This window comes from Strongylocentrotus purpuratus, unplaced genomic scaffold (assembly GCF_000002235.5).
Source record: "Strongylocentrotus purpuratus isolate Spur 01 unplaced genomic scaffold, Spur_5.0 spur5_scaffold_2, whole genome shotgun sequence".
NCBI classification, from domain to species: Eukaryota; Metazoa; Echinodermata; class Echinoidea; order Camarodonta; family Strongylocentrotidae; genus Strongylocentrotus; species Strongylocentrotus purpuratus.
The window spans coordinates 3,665,942-3,685,689 of record NW_022145605.1 but is presented as its reverse complement, the minus strand read 5'-3'; the positions used below and the strand labels follow the sequence as shown (position 1 = coordinate 3,685,689).

General features: G+C 37.3%; 1 protein-coding gene and 1 long non-coding RNA gene across 3 annotated transcripts; one reads left to right on the top strand and one right to left on the bottom strand.

Moving 5' to 3' along the window:
- Positions 1-5,378: 5,378 nt before the first annotated feature.
- Positions 5,379-6,612, bottom strand: LOC115926370. The gene is made up of 2 exons (XR_004065050.1): positions 6,309-6,612; positions 5,379-6,004 (listed from the first exon to the last, which is right to left on the bottom strand). It is a non-coding gene; the product is annotated as an uncharacterized LOC115926370 (long non-coding RNA).
- Positions 6,613-8,513: 1,901 nt separating this feature from the next.
- Positions 8,514-14,152, top strand: LOC762476 (heparan sulfate glucosamine 3-O-sulfotransferase 2). Of its 2 annotated transcripts, none has more exons than XM_011681155.2 (2): positions 8,514-9,032; positions 9,767-14,152. In XM_011681155.2, the coding sequence occupies exon 2, from the start codon at positions 9,895-9,897 to the stop codon at positions 11,140-11,142; it is 1,248 nt and encodes a 415-aa protein (XP_011679457.2). In that variant the 5' UTR covers positions 8,514-9,032; positions 9,767-9,894; the 3' UTR covers positions 11,143-14,152. The 2 variants fall into 2 exon arrangements, with proteins under 2 accessions (XP_011679457.2, XP_011679456.2); XM_011681154.2 differs by having other exon boundaries at positions 8,514-9,040.
- The last annotated feature ends 5,596 nt before the right edge of the window (positions 14,153-19,748 follow it).

Sequence of the window (19,748 nt, the reverse complement as noted above, 5' to 3'; positions counted from 1 at the left end):
GAACCTATTTTAACACAAAGCACTCAACCTGCTTCATGTATATCAGTCATGGAACCAGGTGAGGCGACGATACTATCCACCTTTTATTTTCTCTCTTCGCTTAGTTCCATAACCACAACAAACTATGTATCTAACAATTATGAAAACCCATATTCCCCTTTGTACACTTTCCCTTGTACACATGCTTTCTTGATTAGTCTATTATTCTATTTTAGTCATACTTTACGTTAAAATTAAAATCGCAGACTTGTCTTCTAATTATAGCTCCCAAGTACAAACTGTATGCTTCCAATGTCATACAACGTTGTACTGTAGTGTTTCTTATTCTAGGTGTCTTTTTCACTAATGAAAACATGTTTTCCAGAAGTACGAGGAACTATATCCGGTCTTAAAGGTGAAGGTAACTACTGCTAATGCGAGATACATTTGAACGAATCTTAATAAACATATTTTTATTTTGCGCAACAGCGATATAAAAACAAGAAAATATTGATATAAGAAAAGGTAAATCCACTAAAAATTCAGTTGTTGAGATTCTTATCATTATTTAGAACCTAAAGCAGGAGGATGATGGTAGATTAGATTTCCATATCAAACTTAACCGCCCTTCTTTTACAAAAATCTGATTGCAGTTGGATCGTGTAGTATGCGCCTGGCTTAATACTAGACAGAATATTCATCCTAAAAATGTTTTCACTTTGGAGAATCATTTAACGCATACTGATGGTGCCCCGGAGTCCCAACATTACAAGCCAAATTATGATAAGCAAAAATTATTCCATGGTGATATTTCTAGGGGCTATACATTTCTGAAATTGATAACGAACGGCACGATGCTTAGTAAACCGCTTCAGGCAATAAAACTCTACTTAGAGTGGGTAATTTCCTCGTCGATTTTTGTAAACACATACGATAGACAAGTGTCTTTTTGTTTTTATCCAAGGAAGATACACCCGAGTATATAGTCATGATAGTGGTTCATTTACTCGACTCTTAATCGAGAGTTTTATAACTCCCATACCGGCACTTACGTCCATTGAAATTTAAAGAGAAGGTCGAGTTGTGGTGAAGGTGACAAAAAAGTTTGGGAGCTTCTCTCATTCTTTTTACGTCAGTTTGGAAAAATATCAGAAAGGGAATGTTCCTAGAATGCCTTTATTATCAAATGATTACGATAAAAATAATGGTCACATTAATTTTGTTTGTAGATCTATTTGTTATTTAATTTGGCAGTGCACGTGAGTTTCCAGCATGGTTGAGGATTGAGTCTACTTATTGGCGTTTTGATTATTTCAGAACCTGATTATACACAAAGTCATATGCATTTCCAACTTGCTTCTAACATGACCGGAACTCAACTATATATTTAATCATGGTAATGACAATGATGGAGGTACTGATAGATATTGCAGTGGAAGTGGTAACAACTATCGAAGTGTTGCTACAAGCGGTGGTGACGATTCATGATACTTCACAATTAAGAAAACATGTATATTCTTGTAACAAAGCAACCACGCAGGTGATACCTACAGTTTTATGACATACCTTTATAGTAATTGGGGATCAATAGCGTTTTTGTAAATTTATTTGAATCACATATTTACACAAACATATTATTTTAAAGTAACACATAAAATACGTGTACAATGAATTATGATAATAGTACATGTACGAAAGACATCAAATATATAAAAAGCTGTTCTTCCACAGGGCTCTGTTAACATGAATAATTATTTAAAGAAACGAAAATGACGTACAAAACTTGTATTATAGTCAAATTATAAGAATGATATAAATTGGGTGATTCTAAAGGAGACTGAAATCTTATTTGAAGATTGTTACAAACGGTGTGATCTAAAGATTGGGAGTTAGCAAAAGACATACCTTGGTATCGAACCCTGGACCTCCCATTTACGATAACATTGCTTTACCACTGAGCCAACATGCTTATTATCACTGATTTCGTCCTCGTGGTTATATTGTCATCGGTGCATTGCGTCTACACCTCATAGATTCTCGTTGACGGCTCTCTAGAGGCACTGTGTAATCGTACTTAGATGTCTTTCGTGCTCGAACGCATCGATGGGTATTTGAGAAGGTTGTCGTGTCACAATCCGCTAAAAAAAAAATTAAAAAAAAATCTTATTTTAATCCTTCTTCCTCGTAATATCTTAGATAACCAGAGAGACAGACTTACGCAGATTAAGCGTCACGACTCCGTATCAATATACCCCTACCACTTGAAGATATTGCAGGAAAGCTCTTTCTCGTGGTCCCCTTGGAGCGATAAAGGAGACACGCATAGGTCCCAAAGGGAAGCCCTTCTTGACAACCTCGTATAATTCTTCACTGGATAAAACCTAGAGAGACTTAACTTTGATTCTATCCAAAGCCCGCTATTGGCGGCTATAGGAAGCTAGTCTGCTTAGCCAGACTATTTGTCCCGTCTTCTAAAAAAGAATGACGAGTTCGATTAATCCAGTCCATTTAAATTAAGTATGGAACGCATTGGAGTGTCGAAAGTTTTGTTCTATTGTTTGAAGAATTCAAAATTTATAAGGATAGGTCATTAAATGAAAACGTAAACGTGGACACAGGCCTAATCATAACGAAATGATTTTGTTGTATTCATTGAGTCGAGTATTTTGTACGGTTTTAATATATTGACACCTATTTCAGTCAGGGCTAGAGCATTTGCTTATTATTTTTATGAATACTGCCTTGAGGCTTTTTATCAAGTTAGAAGTCACTTGAATCCGAGTATTAAGGCAGGAATTATTCATTCGAAGTTTATGGAAAACCTTTTGCTTCAGAGCCTTTTAACACGGCTTTACCCGTTGTCTTATTATTTTGTTTTTCTTAGTCACATTTGTCAAAGTCAAGACAGTATTTCAGGAATACGATTTAGTCATTCTTGTTTATTCAAAATCACATTTTGGGATATATAAGTCAATGTATTTGCCATGAAATCATCTTCCATATCTGCCCGAGCAGAAAGTCATTTGATTAATCTCGGTTTAATACAACATCATATACATATATATATATATATCTTGATAGGTCTATCTTTATCGCTCTCTCGTTAACTTTTTAAAACTTCCAAATTCTTTTACAGTTCCCATAATTTTGATTGATTCTGTTCTGCTTTCGCACTGTTTTAAATTGTTCCTCTGGGGTAGCTCCAACAACCTTGAACTATTGCTTATTCTCATTTATATTTAATGACTTCGATTCCATCCTGTCTCCTTAAAATATCTTTTGGCTCCGACAAGCTTTAACTAGCTTTACATCTGATTTTGTTCCGATGCCTGAGGAGATAAGGATGATATCATTAGGTGCATGCAGGTGAGATGGATGATATTGATACCTTGTTGAGCTTCATAAGAAATAGAGCCAAATTTCCTCGAATATCTCTCCGGCATAATTCATATTTAGATTGAGGAAGAGGATTGCCCTGGAGTTTTTTGTTTGTGTGTGTTGTTTTTTCTTTCTCCAAGACAGCAACTGGTAAAATGTCGTCTTCCGACAAGCAATAACGTGAGATACACTCCCTACATTTGTAGGGGGGTGGGGAACTAGAAGAAGAAGGGGGAGTCAATTACGAGGTCGAAAATGACGTAAAAAGAACCTGATATCACCCTTCTCAAACCCTCCCTTAAAGGTAAAGACCAGTATTGGAAACACCCCAATTTCAAAAAATGAAATGGAAGCTCTCATTACCAATCATGTGAAAGAATATGTTTTGACTAATACATGATGATAACAAATTTGCCGGGAAACCGCCTACTAATTCATATATTTGGTAAATTTGTTTCTCTCATGGTCTGTGAGAGATATAGGGTAGTCCCGTATACATCTTTCTGTGTATAGTGCTTGTAACTTTACGAAGAATGGGCCAAATTTCTTATCATTTTGATGATTCCAGAACCTTGCAGATGCTAGATGCTAGATGATCAACCTTTTCTGATCGATTCCACAACGTTTCTTTCACAATGCAATCGCGTGACCATAACTGGTCTTTACCTTTAATAGTCCAGAATCTGCCCGGTGCTCTATAATTCCCCACACACTAGATTCAAGCCGTCAAAGATGGCGTTATCAACAAAATCATAATTATGCTCACCAGCCCAGTCTGGCGTCCTAATTTAATGATCACGCCATCATCGGCTGGTGGCAAGTAAGTAGGGAGAGGTAGCGATGGACTTTTAAATCGCAATTCATTTCGTAAGACCGGTCTCCCCCGCCCTCCCCCCCCCCCCCCCAACCCCTCCCATCCCCATCCTCCTATTGAGAGTGCCCCCCCCCCCCCCCTCAATGGCTGGGCCCATGCTTTGCCACTGTGAATGAATGTTGTACCCAATATTATCCATGCACTGTATATAATCATTCATGATATATTTACGTTACATACAATAATTTTGCTAATGAAAGCAAACAACCAGGTCCCAAATATTTTCCGAACGGTTATCTCAAAAGCCGTGTCCGTCACCCATTGTGAACATGACAATGACATTGATGGAAGATACATTAGGTTATTGAAATTTCCCTTGAGTTCATTTTTTCGAGGCTCTTAATTGTCATCGCGTTAAACGCGAATGTTCCCAATAACCTCCTTTCTTATTGCATTCCATTATGATTCCTAGTAACTGAATTAGATTGACAGGTATACCCATTTAATATCAAACAGTCCCTGAATTGGAGTATAGAACCTTCATTTCCTTTTAACTGTTACCAATATCCTCAGGTCGTGAGTATCCGTCATGACTAATGTCTTTCTATCTCCAGGCATCTTGACCATCGTCCTCCTAAAGCATCGAAGAAAGTTGGAGAAAATGTCAAACCATTTTCTAGGTCAATCCACTATTCCTTTTGCAATTCTACCCGATGCTTCCCATCACTTAATCGCTCCTACATCTATCCTCACTGCAAACTATATCTCAGGTTCCACGCCCTTCCGTGTACATGAGTAACCATTGATATTGATTCCTTGTGGGAACTGTTACAGCTACCATACAATACTTTTTTTGTGTGTATCTCATTGATCTGAATACATGTAATCTCGATGGGGCGCCTAAAGGAGGTTAACTCAGTGTTATCTGTCAACCTTTATACCACTCATAGGACTACCGCCTCTATCGCCCGGAGGTCAACGTATCTTTCACCCTAAGTTCACCCCACCCCCCCCCTCTCTCTCTCTCTCTCTCTCTTTCTCTATTTTTCTCGTTCTCTCTCTCTCTCTCTCTCTCTCTCTCTCTCTCTCTCTTTCTTTCTCTCTGTTTTTATTTCTCTTCCCCGCTCCCCTTATTTTCTCCGTGTCTCCACTTCGAATATAAATTATGATGTTCTTTTTCATCTTAGGCCACAGGTATCAATTTTTCTTTTTTCTTTTTCTTATTTTTCTTTTGCTTTATTGCCAGCTCATATGGGCACACCTGCCATGAAATTTCCTTTATCAGCAAAAAAAAGCCCCCATTTATTTATGAAGGAAATACAAAAATTCCTCCTATGTATCTGTGGGACGCGTGTTCCACGGTTTAAATTATAGCCAACAAAAATGAAGAAGTTGAGACGCCATGGTGAAGTGCAATGAAGTTTATTTCGTTTATAAATAAAAACGGAAAACCCCTGCATTGTACAGAAAAATAAAACAAAAGCATCATAAGTACAATAATCACATTATAAAAATCATGCAAGTCATCATATGGATTGTGATTAAATTTCTGTAGACAAAATGCAGTACGGTTCAGTTCAGTTCATAAACATTGAAATGCAATTAAGAAACCAAGAAATAAAATACATAGTATTCAATATTATCTGTAAATACATGTATAGATATCAAACAGTCATGACTCCAATCAATATTATTGAATACATAACATAAATATTCCTACGCAACTCACCCTAGACTAAATGTCACACGGGTAAGAAAAATCATACGTCATCGTCAATTGTAGCTTTGTAGCGTGGTTTGTAACCTCAGTAACCTCAACTTACGCCTCAGCGGCTAAAGTAGGAAAAAACATGAAACATCAATTATATAATATGGACTTTTACATTTAAATCAGTATTTGTTGTAAAAATCCCCATGATATATAAACCGAGTCTGATACTTACAGACTACTCATCAATCCCGTAAATAACAGAAGAATACATTTAAAATGCCTCGGTACGTTTCTACCGTACAGTGAATAAAACATCTCATTACATAATATACAATTAATGAACAGACTCTTATATTACGGCATCATAAACACTGGTAGCAAAGTAAAACTCAATAGCATCAAATATATTCAATTATCTCTACATACCTGTTTAAATGGTGCAACACAAACAGGCTACATTGACGGCAAAGCTTAAGCGTGTCGGAGTAAAATGGAGACAGACCAGCATCGCTTAAAGCAAGTGAACGAATGTCCGCTATATAAAATACCCATCAGGGCCTTGCCTGACATAGCGCGCATTCGTAAGGACTACTTTTCGAGCATGAATGCACATCCTTCTGAACTAAGTATAATAATTAAGTTTAGGATAGAACAATAAAACATACATGAGAAAATATCATAATTTCATTACGGTACATTTAAATTTACCTACAAACAATTTATAGATAAATAATCAAGGGACTACATTGTCCTTAACGCAAGTACACAGACCCACGTGACCATTAAAGTAATGAGGCTTCGGGTCTGACACGTATGTTTTAAATTAGACACACCCAAGATGCTATACGGTGTTCTTAAATAAAAAACCAAGTTTTAAAATGGTAAAAACGAGTTTGGTCACTACATATCTATTTATTCATCTATCTATATATCTCTCAGGACGTTAGGATGTTTAATTGTTAAGGCGATGGGAAAATAATTTGCATTAAAAATGGAGAAAAAACCTGAATACCCGATCGCTGCTAGCGGTTTATGGTTCATTTGGCCATTAGAAAATGATCGCACGTGTAAATTGACGATAATATTAGGGCTTTCAATGGATTATCGGCGGGTCACAGTGTACTTTCTGTATGATATCACAATCAGGCTACTTGCTCTGACGTAGAAACAAATTTATGAAAACCAGGAGTTGTGAAAGTCCATTTGGTAATCAACAGTTTAGCCCGCTTTCACATGATCAAATTTCAACTCGTCTAACAACATTGATAAAGAACATTCATGATCATGAATAGTGGTGAAATGCGCTAATGAAATGATGTTCAATCAATTCAATATTTACTAGTATTTTTCAAATATGCTAAATACTAGTAGTAAGACGGCACAATGACAGTTTATATGATAAAGATTATCAGCCTAAAAAGACGAATGGTGTCGCAACAAAGGTTCTGAATAAAACAGTTTGGAGATGTAATTGCCTATTGTAAGATGTTCTTTCTCGTGCATTTTTTTTATGTATCTCTCTCTATCTCTCTCTCTCTCTTTCTCCCTCTCTCTCTCTCTCTCTCTCTCTCTCTTCTCAACTTATATATTTCTCTCTGTATCTCTCTCAATTTCTCTCTCTGTAACTTTCTCTGTATCTCTCTCTGTATAATATATATCTATATATATATATATATATCCCTATCTCTCTCTCTCACACACACACACACACACACACACACACACACACACACACACACACACAATCTGTATTTTTCTTTCTCACACACACACTCTCTGTCTCCCTCTCTCTCTCTCTCTCTCTCTCTCACTCACTCTCTCACTTTGTTGATTTTCCTCCTTTTTTCGTCTTGTACACAACCATTCTTTCATCTATAACCTACCTGAGCCTATACTCACTATGAATATGACGGACAAAGAAAGAGGACAAAATATACAGTTTCTCATTCTACCCTCAACAATTGCTGTGGTAGACAAAGGAACATCCCTTCACTGCTATTATGTAAAAATGTGTAGAACAGGTGAATATGCATGTGACACCAGTTCTATACATTTTTACATAATAGCAGTGAAGGGACGTTCCTACGAAATCAATTGTTGAGGGTAGAATGAGGAACTGTATGTTTTGTCCTCTTTCTTTGACTGTCATGTTCATAGTGACTATTCCCATCTCTTAATACGAATCCGAAGATAATGAAATGATATCCATTCTGATCGACATGGGAATGAGCCCGCCTCAGTCCTGTCTTTGCCTATCACTCTACAACTAATTTCCTCACGGACAAGTATTAGAGTGCATGTTCTTTATATCCTTTATTGTAGCTCATTAACTATCCAGCTTCTGCTGCAACCCCCCCCCCCCCCATATAATTTATAGGGAATTCCAATTCTTGTACTTTGTGTCCAATGGTTGTCCAGGGGAGGAGAATAATAAGGAAGGGGTCGGGCTATGGGGGTTAGGGTTCTAGCATTCAGTTTCTACATGTGGCTCGCATAAACTCATTTATACTATAAAAAAAATGGGGTCTTGATTTTTTTTGTTGGGGGGGGGGGGGTGGAACCCCTGAGACCCACTCAATTAAAACACTTACATTACTGCAGTTATATCGGAATTGGGCCGGTGAGACGACGGAAAGAACAGTCTCTGTTTCGACGATTATTGCTCAACACCGAGTTTGCGTGTATGAGGTAGATCGACAAACCTATACATTTTCATGAAAGAATGATACCAAAGGATTGAACTTTTCTGCCGATATGCGTCGGTGGTTTTACTAGCCTATCCGATATGCGTCGGGCTTTACCAGAGCGCCTATCATCACTGGTGCATGCGAAAAGTTTTCTTTTCTTTTATATACACTGTTTCGTTCGTAGAAAATCTACGAACCCCTTGTAAATCTTTTTCATGACTATTTATGTAGCATGGACCAAAATAGGCCAATGAGCGATGAGGAACCTGGAGATGATATTTAATTGCTTGAATCAAAGTGATCGATCACCAAATAAGGCTGACGCCCGCGACGTGTCAGTCTCCATAAACGCGATCAGTATATTTGCCATAAGCCCGACGCATATCGGATAGGCTATAGTTTGACAAGAACAAGAAATCGACTGTGGCGTTGATACATTTTGGAGATCGCAGTGAAGTACAAAGTGAGTCGGTGAGTACGAAATTCAAGAATCTTCGTACGTGGTATATAAATAAGTTTATCGACCCCTTCTCGGTGTATGAGAGCATAAACAAAGAAAAATATTAACGAGTATTATATATACATTCTAAATGTGCACAAAGTAGATAAACATGGTACTAAATTATAAAACAATATTTTTTAAATACAAAAATTCTTTAACAGCAAAAATGTATTGAACACATTATTGTCCTCTTTGTTAAAGTAATGTGTACACTGATTTCATTTGACCATGAAAGAGGTATATTTCATTTTCCCAACATTAATTAATTATTCATAATGGGTCATCTGCGAGTGAATCGACGAACTGTCTTAAATTTTTTAGTCGGCTAAGCGTATGTGAATATTTGTTTATAAATAATTTAAAGTGCGTTTTAAAAAGGGGTAACTGAAAAGCACACAAAGAAATCGTAATTAACTGGGAGAGATAAGAATCAAAGCAAGAGACCAGAAATTTAAAGCTCCCTGACTGAATATGGAATCTAAAAAAGTTTTTAAAAAAGTATTAAAAACATATCAAGTCCTCTGCAGTTGATGATAAATTATGAGTGATATCGTTATAATCATAGATCTATATCAAAACTGCTTTATAAAACACAAGATAATCTTAAATACACGACAGGCTCAGTCTTGAAACTGAGAGACCATTTAGAAAAAAGATTTTCCTTTTATATTTTGTTCTTCTTTTCTTTTCTGCAGGAAAATGTGGATGGACACATGTTAAGCCATTACCTGACGTGATAAACTTTGAACATAGATGATTTTATCAGATTGAAATCTTTTAATCTCAATCTTCCAGCGTTCGACGGCCACTTAATTGGACCAAGATGTCAGCATCGTTTCGAAAAGTTCCATTGAAATATTCCTTCATCGCAATTTCGATCCTCGTTGTTGTACATATCCTGACCATCATAATTTATCGCCCTATTAGCACTTCCACTGATGAGCCAAAGCCTTGGGACATGAAACGAGTCGACAAAACTGCAAAACAAACAAGCTTGAGCCCTAGGAAGAACGATTCAACAAAAGAAACGCTTTCAGACCGTCCCATCGGCCCAGGGAAGGTTCCTCCCATATTACCAGACAATCGAAATATTAAGGATAAATCCAAATCCTACTCAAAATCTGACAACCATGTGGAAAAGGGACGTTCTTTTATATTAGGAGATTGCTATCGCTACAATTCTCACGGTAAACAACTATTACCAAGCGAAACTTTGAGAAAGAATAACTGCCAGAAACGACTTCCAAAGGCCGTGATTATTGGTGTTAAAAAATGTGGAACGTGGACTATTCGACAATATCTGGGACTTCACACCTCGATCACCATCAACGGTGAGACTCAATTTCCTACAAGCATTAATATCACGGCAAAGGATGTCTCAAAATGGAAGGATGAAATGTATTATTCAAGCCCGCGCACGCTTCCCATGACGGAGACTTCTCAATATGTTATAGCGCGCGTTGAATCCAAACGACGCTTGAAGGCTTTCCTGGATGACGACTTAAAAATCATCGTCATCATCCGTGACCCTGTCACTCGTGCCGTATCTGACCATGTCCACAAGCTCTTTGAGGTCTTCCATAGTAGCTTGCTACGCAACGAATCATTTCCCATAACTCACGAGGGTGATGTTCTGCGTGAGTCCATCAAGGATACTATCATCGACGTATCAACGGGACGGTTAAGAGATGGACAACAACTTGTGCGCTTTGGTCAATACATTACCTATCTAAGAGGTCTGCTGGAGGTCTACAGCCGTGATCAGTTATTTATTCTAGACGGTGAAGCTTTCATTGAAGATCCTCTCCCAAGTCTACTGCGTGTCGAGACATTTCTGGGGGTTCCCAAGTTCTACAAAAGAGACCACTTCCGGGTGAATCCTCAGACTGGTTTCTATTGCGCGCATGTTCCTGAGCGTCCATTCTATCACTGTGCTGACCCGAAACGTAAGGGTCGTCCGCATCCTACCCTTGATGATGATTTAGAAGGAAAACTTCGAGATTATTACCGTCCCTTTAATCTGCAGCTAGCAAAGGAATTCGATCTCGACTTTCCTTGGTTGTTCCACTGAAATCCACCAGAGGCATGTACGAAGCAACAAATATACTGATATATAAATTCAGCATAATTATCATAGAGTGACGTCAAGAAAACGAGAGTGACGTCATGAAAACGATGGCTTCAGGCGGCGGTTTTGAAGGCTAGGCGGGAAAATATCTAAATCCTCTCGATCCATGGTTTTGTATATACCGAAAATCTATGCAGTAGTATGAAAAAGAGCAAAAGTCATACTTCTTCAGAAAGAGATCCATATTTTCTCAGGAAAAAACAAGATTCTACGAAAAAATCAGCAACCATGGCGAGCAAGACACGTGAGGCGGCGAGCAAGGCATGCGAGGCGGCAGCCAAGGCAGACATGGCCGAGCTGACCAACACGATTGTGAGTCGATTTGATGGGCTGGCCGCCAATGTGGCAACCATTAAAAAAGACATTACCGAACTGCGCAACGGACTAAAATACCTAAAAGCGACAACTATCGACTCATCCGCAAGAATAAATGATTTAGAACAGAGCATACCTGCATTAAAGAACGAACGCTTAAAGGCAGAGAAGGAGCTGAGAGAAGCCATCTTGGCGATGGACATTCACAACAGAAAGCATAATCTACTGATATACGGAATAGCAAAGGAAGCAGGAGAGAATGTGCAAAGAAAGGTACGAGATGTGATTGGAAATTTGGGGTTATCGGGAGAAGTTGTCACAAATATGCCGTTGATAAACGCCCATCGACTGCCTCGTAGATACCCTGGCCCACCGGGAGAGGAGCGAGGAACCGACCCCTTGATTGTACGATTCGGTACCATGTTTGACCGTGATCTGGTACTACGGCAGTATCAATAGAAACAACGCGACTTAATGGTGGCTGCGAGGGAAAATCGTGTTGCCCAGAACCGACTTCCATTCAGGCTCCTTGTCGACCTACCCCCACTTTTGAAGCGACGCCGTTTCGAGCTAGAAAAATGTGCCTACAGATTAAGGAAAGAAGGAAATCAGTCAACGAGAATCCGCGTAGTTGGAATCGAAGTAGTGCGAGAGAAGCGAGAGAAAGGTTCGACAACGGCTTGGAAAAGAGAAGTTGAGTAGAGTCTAGATTGAAGTTGAAAAATGTCATCATCATCATCATGGTCACCAGTTCATTTTCCTGTATATTTTGTTGATATTGAATTTAGTATTGATACCGTCAATACTACTAAAGCGATTTATCTTTATCGATTGAAAACTTTAAAAGTGTGACTACTACTACTAGTATTACAGACAAACAAAGGAAAAGAAAGAAATCAACCAAGATTCCTGTCATCTGAATCGACTGTCATAATGAAACAGACCAAGGAAAACAAGTCTACATCTACATCGGCTTGAAGTTGAAGGACTAAAAGACTAAGATATCAACTGATGGTGAGGAATTTTGTAATTATCTTTGATGCATTTTCTTTCTTTTTTTATATAGGAATCAAATATTCAGTTTGTATCACTCCAAAGTGACAAATAAAATGTGTATGTCGATACGTAAGATTTGTATAGGCCTATTCGTTTTTCCTATTCCAAAAATATTATTTACAATATAAACTCCAATATTTCTGGGAAGAAAAAATGGAATAGTGATACTGACGAAGTGAAGAATGTTGAGAATAAGATTCAAGCAGTTCTTTTGGCAATGAAGAAAAGCCATGCATATGATGTACATCATGATATTTTGTATTATGTCCAATAGTAAATTACCCACTATTTTGTTGTTGTTGGGAATGTTGGTATGTAACAAATGAAAGGAGAGAATGTGGTTATAACACTGTAAAACAGTTCGAAAATCAGGCAGATTATTCCTTGCATTTAGATTTTGTCTGTCTAAGATATTTAGTGTGAAATGAACATAAGCATTCTTTTGATTTGAACTTAATTTCTTTATATCCATAGAAAATGTCATTTTCAGAGGATGCTCTGATTTTGATACGTTTTCATTTTGTAACTTATTGTAGTATTCCTAAAAGAGGGAGGAGTATAAATCAAAATTATCAGAAGGAAATTGCCTTGATATTTCCACCCTTTGATTTGGTGTTTATTGTTGAATTTCTTTCTTCTTCCTTTTTACAATTTTTTTTTACTCGGAAATAATTATGTCGGGAAAAAGCCATGCATAATTATGATGTAGACCATGATATTAAATTTTTGTATTATGCCCTTTTCTTGTCCAATAGTGAATTACCCAGAATTTTTATTTGGGTATATTACATAATGAAAGGAGAAAATGTGGATATAACACTGTTTAAAACAGTTCGACAACCAGGCAGATTATTTTTTGTATGAATTTTGCCTGTGTGAAACGCATAATTTTTCACCGTTCAAATGCAACTATATTCATAGAATCAAGCTGTACAATTTCTTTGGTATTCATGCATGTAATAGGTTTTAGCTTGTTCGGGGACCTTTCAGCAATACCTGAATATATGTCATGGAGAATGGACAGGGGATCTTAGTTTTTAATGATTTGAACATACTTTCCTCATATCCGATAAAATGAGTATTTAACACAATTTTGGTATAGGAAGAGAAAATGTTATGTTCAGAGGATGTTCTGATTTTGATACGTTTTTATTTTTCACTTATTGTAGTACCCCTACAGTAAAAGAGGGAGGAGTATGAATTAAATTTGTCAGAAGTAAATCCTTCTTTATATATCTACTTTTTAATTTGTTTGTTGTTGAATTTTTGTTTTACTCGAAAATATGTCGGTAGAAAAACCATGCATAAGATGTACATGATGATGTTTGGTATTATGCCCTCTGCTCGTAAATTACCCACTATTTTTGTTAGATTTATAACATAATCAAGGCAGAGAATGTGAATATAACACTGTAACGTAGTTTGAAAACCAGAAAGATTATTCCTTAGGTAGAATAAATGTCATGTTCAGAGGATGTTTTGATTTCGATGCGTTTTTAACTTTTTCACTTATTGTAGTACTCCTAAAAAGGGAAGGATTATGAATCAAAGTTGTCAGAAGTAAATTTTCATTATATTTCCAGTCTTTGATTAATTTGTTGTTTATTTTTGAATTTTCTTATGTTTAAAAAAAAAAAGACTGAGGTATTCATTTTTGGGAAAGAAACTTCTGAGGATTCTAAAAGTTATATTTTTGACTTGCAAGACAGCAACATTACACTCATTTAGTTCATTGGCAGTGGAGAGTAATACTTTTAGTTCTGGATGCAGGATTTGGCAACGCTAAAGAATGTATTCAGATATACACTGTATATCTCATAAGAAACCATGCGCATACCTTCAACAGGTGTCTTCCTTTGTAAATTTCAATAAGCCTTTGTAGTACAGCGGATAAGCTCCCAATATAATGAAAATTGTGCACTTTTTGAGAAAAGCATGAAATTTCTAGCATAGTTAGTTTAGACCATAAGATTTATTTTCAGATGTGGAGGGAAGTCGGATTTGACCTCTGATGACCCTGAGAGGTCAAATCCAAAATGGCCGCTATTCCTCATGGTCTAATATACAAACACATTTAACTTTTGAACCAAATAGTCCGGAAAAACGTTTAAGGTGTCATTTCCAACTAACTTGGGGATGCCAATTCATTTGGTAATACTTTTGAGATCGCTTGAACTTAGGGTTTTGCATTTAGGTCAAGGTCATGGTCTAAATTGACTAAAAAATAGCAAGTTTTGAATGGTTACAAAAAGTTTTCCCATTTATTTGTCATTTGTTCTCTCCTATGTTCTCAAATTTCTTTAGGAATTTACGCACCTTAATCCCTTTCAGTGAGTTTATTTCACATTTTGATTTGACCTCTGATGACCCTGAGAGGTCAAATAGGAAATGGCGCCAGCCCGCAGCATTATCTAATAATTGTACAAACACGCTTAAAGGTATTACAAAGTTTTGGGAAATTTTGAAAAATGGGTGGATAGTGATTCTTTACAATTTCAATATATTTGGATGCCCCTGTGGATGTATTAAAAACACCAGAAATTTTAGCCCCTAAAACACTTCTGCTTTCGAGAAAAATTGAATATAAAGATTTACCGGTGCTCCCGATAAATTTTGATAAATTTCAAATAGCCCCTACGGCCGTAAAGTGGTAGCTGCGACCATGAAAATCTAAGAGTATGTAGTTGTGGTATATAATTTCCGAACGAGAATAGCTAATCAGTCAATTTTAGTCAATAAACATTGTTTTATAGCTTAATTAATATCTTGACCTTGAGAGGGAGCTTTTCAACATAAAGTGTTTATTATTTACAATTTCATAACTTTAGAGTCGATTTTGACCGCGACAACGGTCAATTAATATTGTAGGATCGTGTATGCTTCTAATATGTTAATTTGAACCAAATTCGTGACCCCATACCAAAACTTTGTATTACCTTTAACTCTTGAACCAAATAGTCCAGCAAAACGTTTAAGCTGTCATTTCCCACTAACTTTGGGATGCCAATTCAATTGGTAATACTTTTTAGTACGCCAGAACTCAGGGCTTTTGCATTAAGTCAAGGTCAAGGTCAAAATTGACTAAAAAATAGCAAGTTTTGAATGTTTACAAAAAGTTTTCCAATTTGTTTGTCCCCTTATGTTCTCAAATTTCTTTAAGAGTGGTTAAGATTTGGTAACATGGGCAGATCTACGGGGGGGGGGTTAGGGGGTTTAACCCCCTCCTCCCACCCCCCCACCCCACCGAACCCCTTGGGCTGCCAAGTGAAAATGTGATATTAAATTAAAGCGGGGGGAGGGGGATGCTGGAGAGGAGGACTACTAATCTATTTTATTTTTTTTAGGGGGCGAAGCGCCGTTTTAGCATGACTTTCTTTTTAACTCTTACTTTCACCTATCTCAGATAACCCTAAGTTTTTGGTTGCTGCTTTATATGTAGTTGATAATGCATGATTAAAATAGAGAGAGAGAGAGAGAGAACCACCATCATTTTGCAATGGTTCAGGGTTCGTGTAATGTACATTTGAAACCATTTCTTAGCGTCTGAACCCTAAAAAAATAGCAAAACTATTTTTGAGGGAAAGCATTATACTGAATTAAATAAAGAATAATAGCTTTATATTGGATCATACTAATACTGATACGGGGTAAAGACAATGTGGTATTTGTATAGAGGTATTCCAAAATGACATTCTGATAATCAACATTTGTTCTGGTATCATATGTATATACGCATAATACAACTGATCTTTATGATTTCTTAACGTGACATAGCTTCTTCTCCCTCTGCAAACAAAACAGAAAACAAGGTTATTTAATAAAAGGACCATGCGACAAATAATCATCGTAATACGAATTGATGCAAGGATTTATTTTTTTTGAATAAGCAATGCTTTTCACCAGAATCTTCTTTGTAAAAACGACTTTTACAAATCTCAGCCATGCAATTCTGCCACTGTGCTGTAAGATCACTTTGAGATAAGGAGAAGTGTATTATGTAATGCAGTGGCGGATCCAGGGGTGGGCCGAAACGGCCGCGCCCCCCCCCCCCCCCCTATTGGCGAAGCAAAAAAATTGAGAAGGAAAAAAGAGGAAGAAAAAAAGAAGGAAAAAAAGGGGGGGAAAGGAGAAGATAAAAGAAAAGAGAACAAAAAAGTAAAGAAAAGAGAGAGAGTTCAAAAAAGAGGAAAGAAAAAGAAGAGAGGAGCCGGGGAGAAAGAAAGACAACGAAATGGCACTAAAAATTAGTGACAGTAACGACGAATAAGGGAAAGACAAGGGGAAGGGGGGTGCGTGAAGGCGGATGCATTGTGAAGGGGGGGGGAGGGGTGACTGGCCGTATTCTTATTTTTAGGTTATGCGAAACTGAGTCGAAATTATGCTTCTTTTCAAAACAATCTTAGCATGCTTGTTTATGTTAAGCCGGAGTGCATGAAAAGGTTAGTGTAGAAACACTTCTGAAAAGGCCGCGCCCGGCCCCTCCAAAGAACGGCAGAATGGTAATCTATAAATTATGGGGTCATTCTTAATGGCTTGGGAGTCGTTATTAAGGAGGGGGCCGGCCCTACTCAAATGGTAATGACGGTAACGATGGATAAGGGAATAAGGAGGAAGGGGTGCACATGCATGCGCGTACGCAGAGGGGGGGGGGGGGGGGGGGGGGGGGGAGGGGGGGGGGGGGGTCGAACCCCCCTCAAATTTTTGTCAAGTTGTCAAGTTGGTCCTGATGTGTATAATGCGTAGACCAGGGGTTCTCAAACTTTTTCTTTGACGGTCCAGAAGCGATTTCTATGAAAGCTGTAAGGTCCGAAATGACACTTGTATACTGAAGATAATGAGGCTTGTTTTTGGTCTATATCTGATCCAAGGAGAATTGTTACAGTTTAAAAAAACAGAACGGCCAGTGCTTCCACTCGTTTAAATAGAGTTTCCTGAAAAAGAACACCCAATATCCTGGAATTTGAAAGAATTTTCTTAAAACTTTCAAAATGCCTCTTACGTGGATTTCTTATTTGGATGAATCGCTATGACGTTTTAATATTGAGTGGGCTTATTTTGCTTTCTAATGGATCCATACAACATGGCAGAGCTTGAGGGGTCTGGCAGAGCCTTTTCAAGAGAGAAATTGTCTTTAGGAGAAAAAAAGAGGTTATTTCTAAAATGAAATGAAAGGGTTATTGACTTTCAAGAGAGAAAATTGTCTATAAGAGAGGAAGAGAGGTTATTTCTAAAATGAAATGAAAGGGCTCATGTCAAATAGCCCTTTCATTTCATTTTTTCTCTCGAAATAAACTCTCTTTCTCTCTTATAGACAATTTTATGAGATGGAATCTTCAATCTGAAGCCTTTTTGTGCTCTTTGAAAATGGCACACTGAATGGGGGCAGTGCAATTTAAATTTCAAGGGATGGATTAGAGTTTTAATCGCTCTTGAAAGTCAAATAGCCCTATCATTTCATTTTAGAAATAAACTCTAATACATTCCTTGATATTTAAATTGCGCCGCCCCTATTGTGTCCTCTTTTTAAAGAGCACAACAGAGCCCTCAGATTAGGCAGCAAGTAGAAAAACAAACCCGTAACACTGGACACAACATTCAATGGGATGATGCCCATATCATTGAGTTTGAAACGCACTTCTGGTCAAGAATGGTAGAAGAAGCATCTGCATAAAAAGGATGAATCCTTCACTGAATAGGGATTCTTGCTATACACTTTTACCTTTGTGTAAATAATAAAAGGTCCACTGGCGTGGTTGTTAGAAGCTTAAACTACATAAAACTCTCTCCAATTTTGCAGGGGGAGAGCCTTTGTCGGGAGTCTTTAATAATAAAAGGGATAAATCCTTCACTGAATAGGGATTCTTGCTATATGTTACCTTTCTTCGCTCCAGTGATCTCGAGGCAGCAGACAGCAAGAAATTGTGTAAATAATTTGCTGTTGCCGGGAGTCTTGCATGGGGCGGAGCCCCAGGAAGTTCTTGAACTTTAAAAAAAATTAGGAAATTCCAAATAGTCGTCATGAGCGATAGAAATTGTGATTTCCTCCTTGAGAGTTACATAACCCCTTTCATTTCATTTTAGAATTTAACCTCTCTTTCTCTCTTAAAGACAATTTCTTATCACGTCTGTTTTCGTATTGTACTTTCGTCCGCAGACTACTAAAGCACATGTCGAGCCAACTCAGTCGGAAATGTAGGCCTAAGTGTAAAGTTAAGTTTCATGTTCTTCCTTTTTCTTTCTTTCTTTCTTTCTCTCCCTCTCTCTGTCTCTCTCCTTTTCCTCTATCTTCTTTTTTTTTAATTATTCTTTCTTTTCTTCTCATTTTTCTGTGTGTGACATGCGTTACGCGTACGTCTATCAATGTCTTAATATGGTAGATTTACATTTTGATGTTTCCCTTTGTAGGTGCACCTTATATTCCAGAAAGTGCCCTATTTTGATGGTGCCCCCCCCCCCATGTATTGATCTCGATAAAAAATAACTTTCTCATTAATTTTATTTCCAATATATCTAATACTTGCACTAATCTCCAATTTAAAAAAAAAATCGTCTACTTTCTCTCAAGACAACATTTAAAAAGGATTCATTAATGCAAGGCTATCACGCGAGTAATCTCTTAATTTCTAACTTCCTGCTTTCCTCATCTCCCAGTCTCCCTTGCTTCAATATTCCTCGTTACTTCCTTCCAATTGAACTCCAACTTAATTGATGTTATACACTATCTATTCTTCAACTACAGGTAGATGCAAATGTTACTCAAAATCCATTATATAAATCACACTCAGGATACAGCCAATCGACGAGAATTGCTTCAATCTATATTTTACATGCATCATTAATATATGGTTTTACAATGGCTATGGTGATGAGTTGTCTAGGTAACATGTTGATGTGTTTGTTAAAATGTATTACCATGGTGCACCTTCTTGGTTCCAAAAAAAATATGTGTATGTATTAACGTAAGTTCGTGCCTTTACATATCACAGTAGAAATCAATGTTTTATATTTGATGCAGAATAATATTAATATTTGGAGATTAGAAACACAAACAGTTTCCATAACCGTTCAAGTGTTTCAAGAAAAAGTTAAGCAAACTTTCTCCTGGATGTAAATTGGAATTTTAATCGGTTTCATTGGAATTAATCGAGAAATTCCCCTCGCTAGCGTGTAAATAAAAA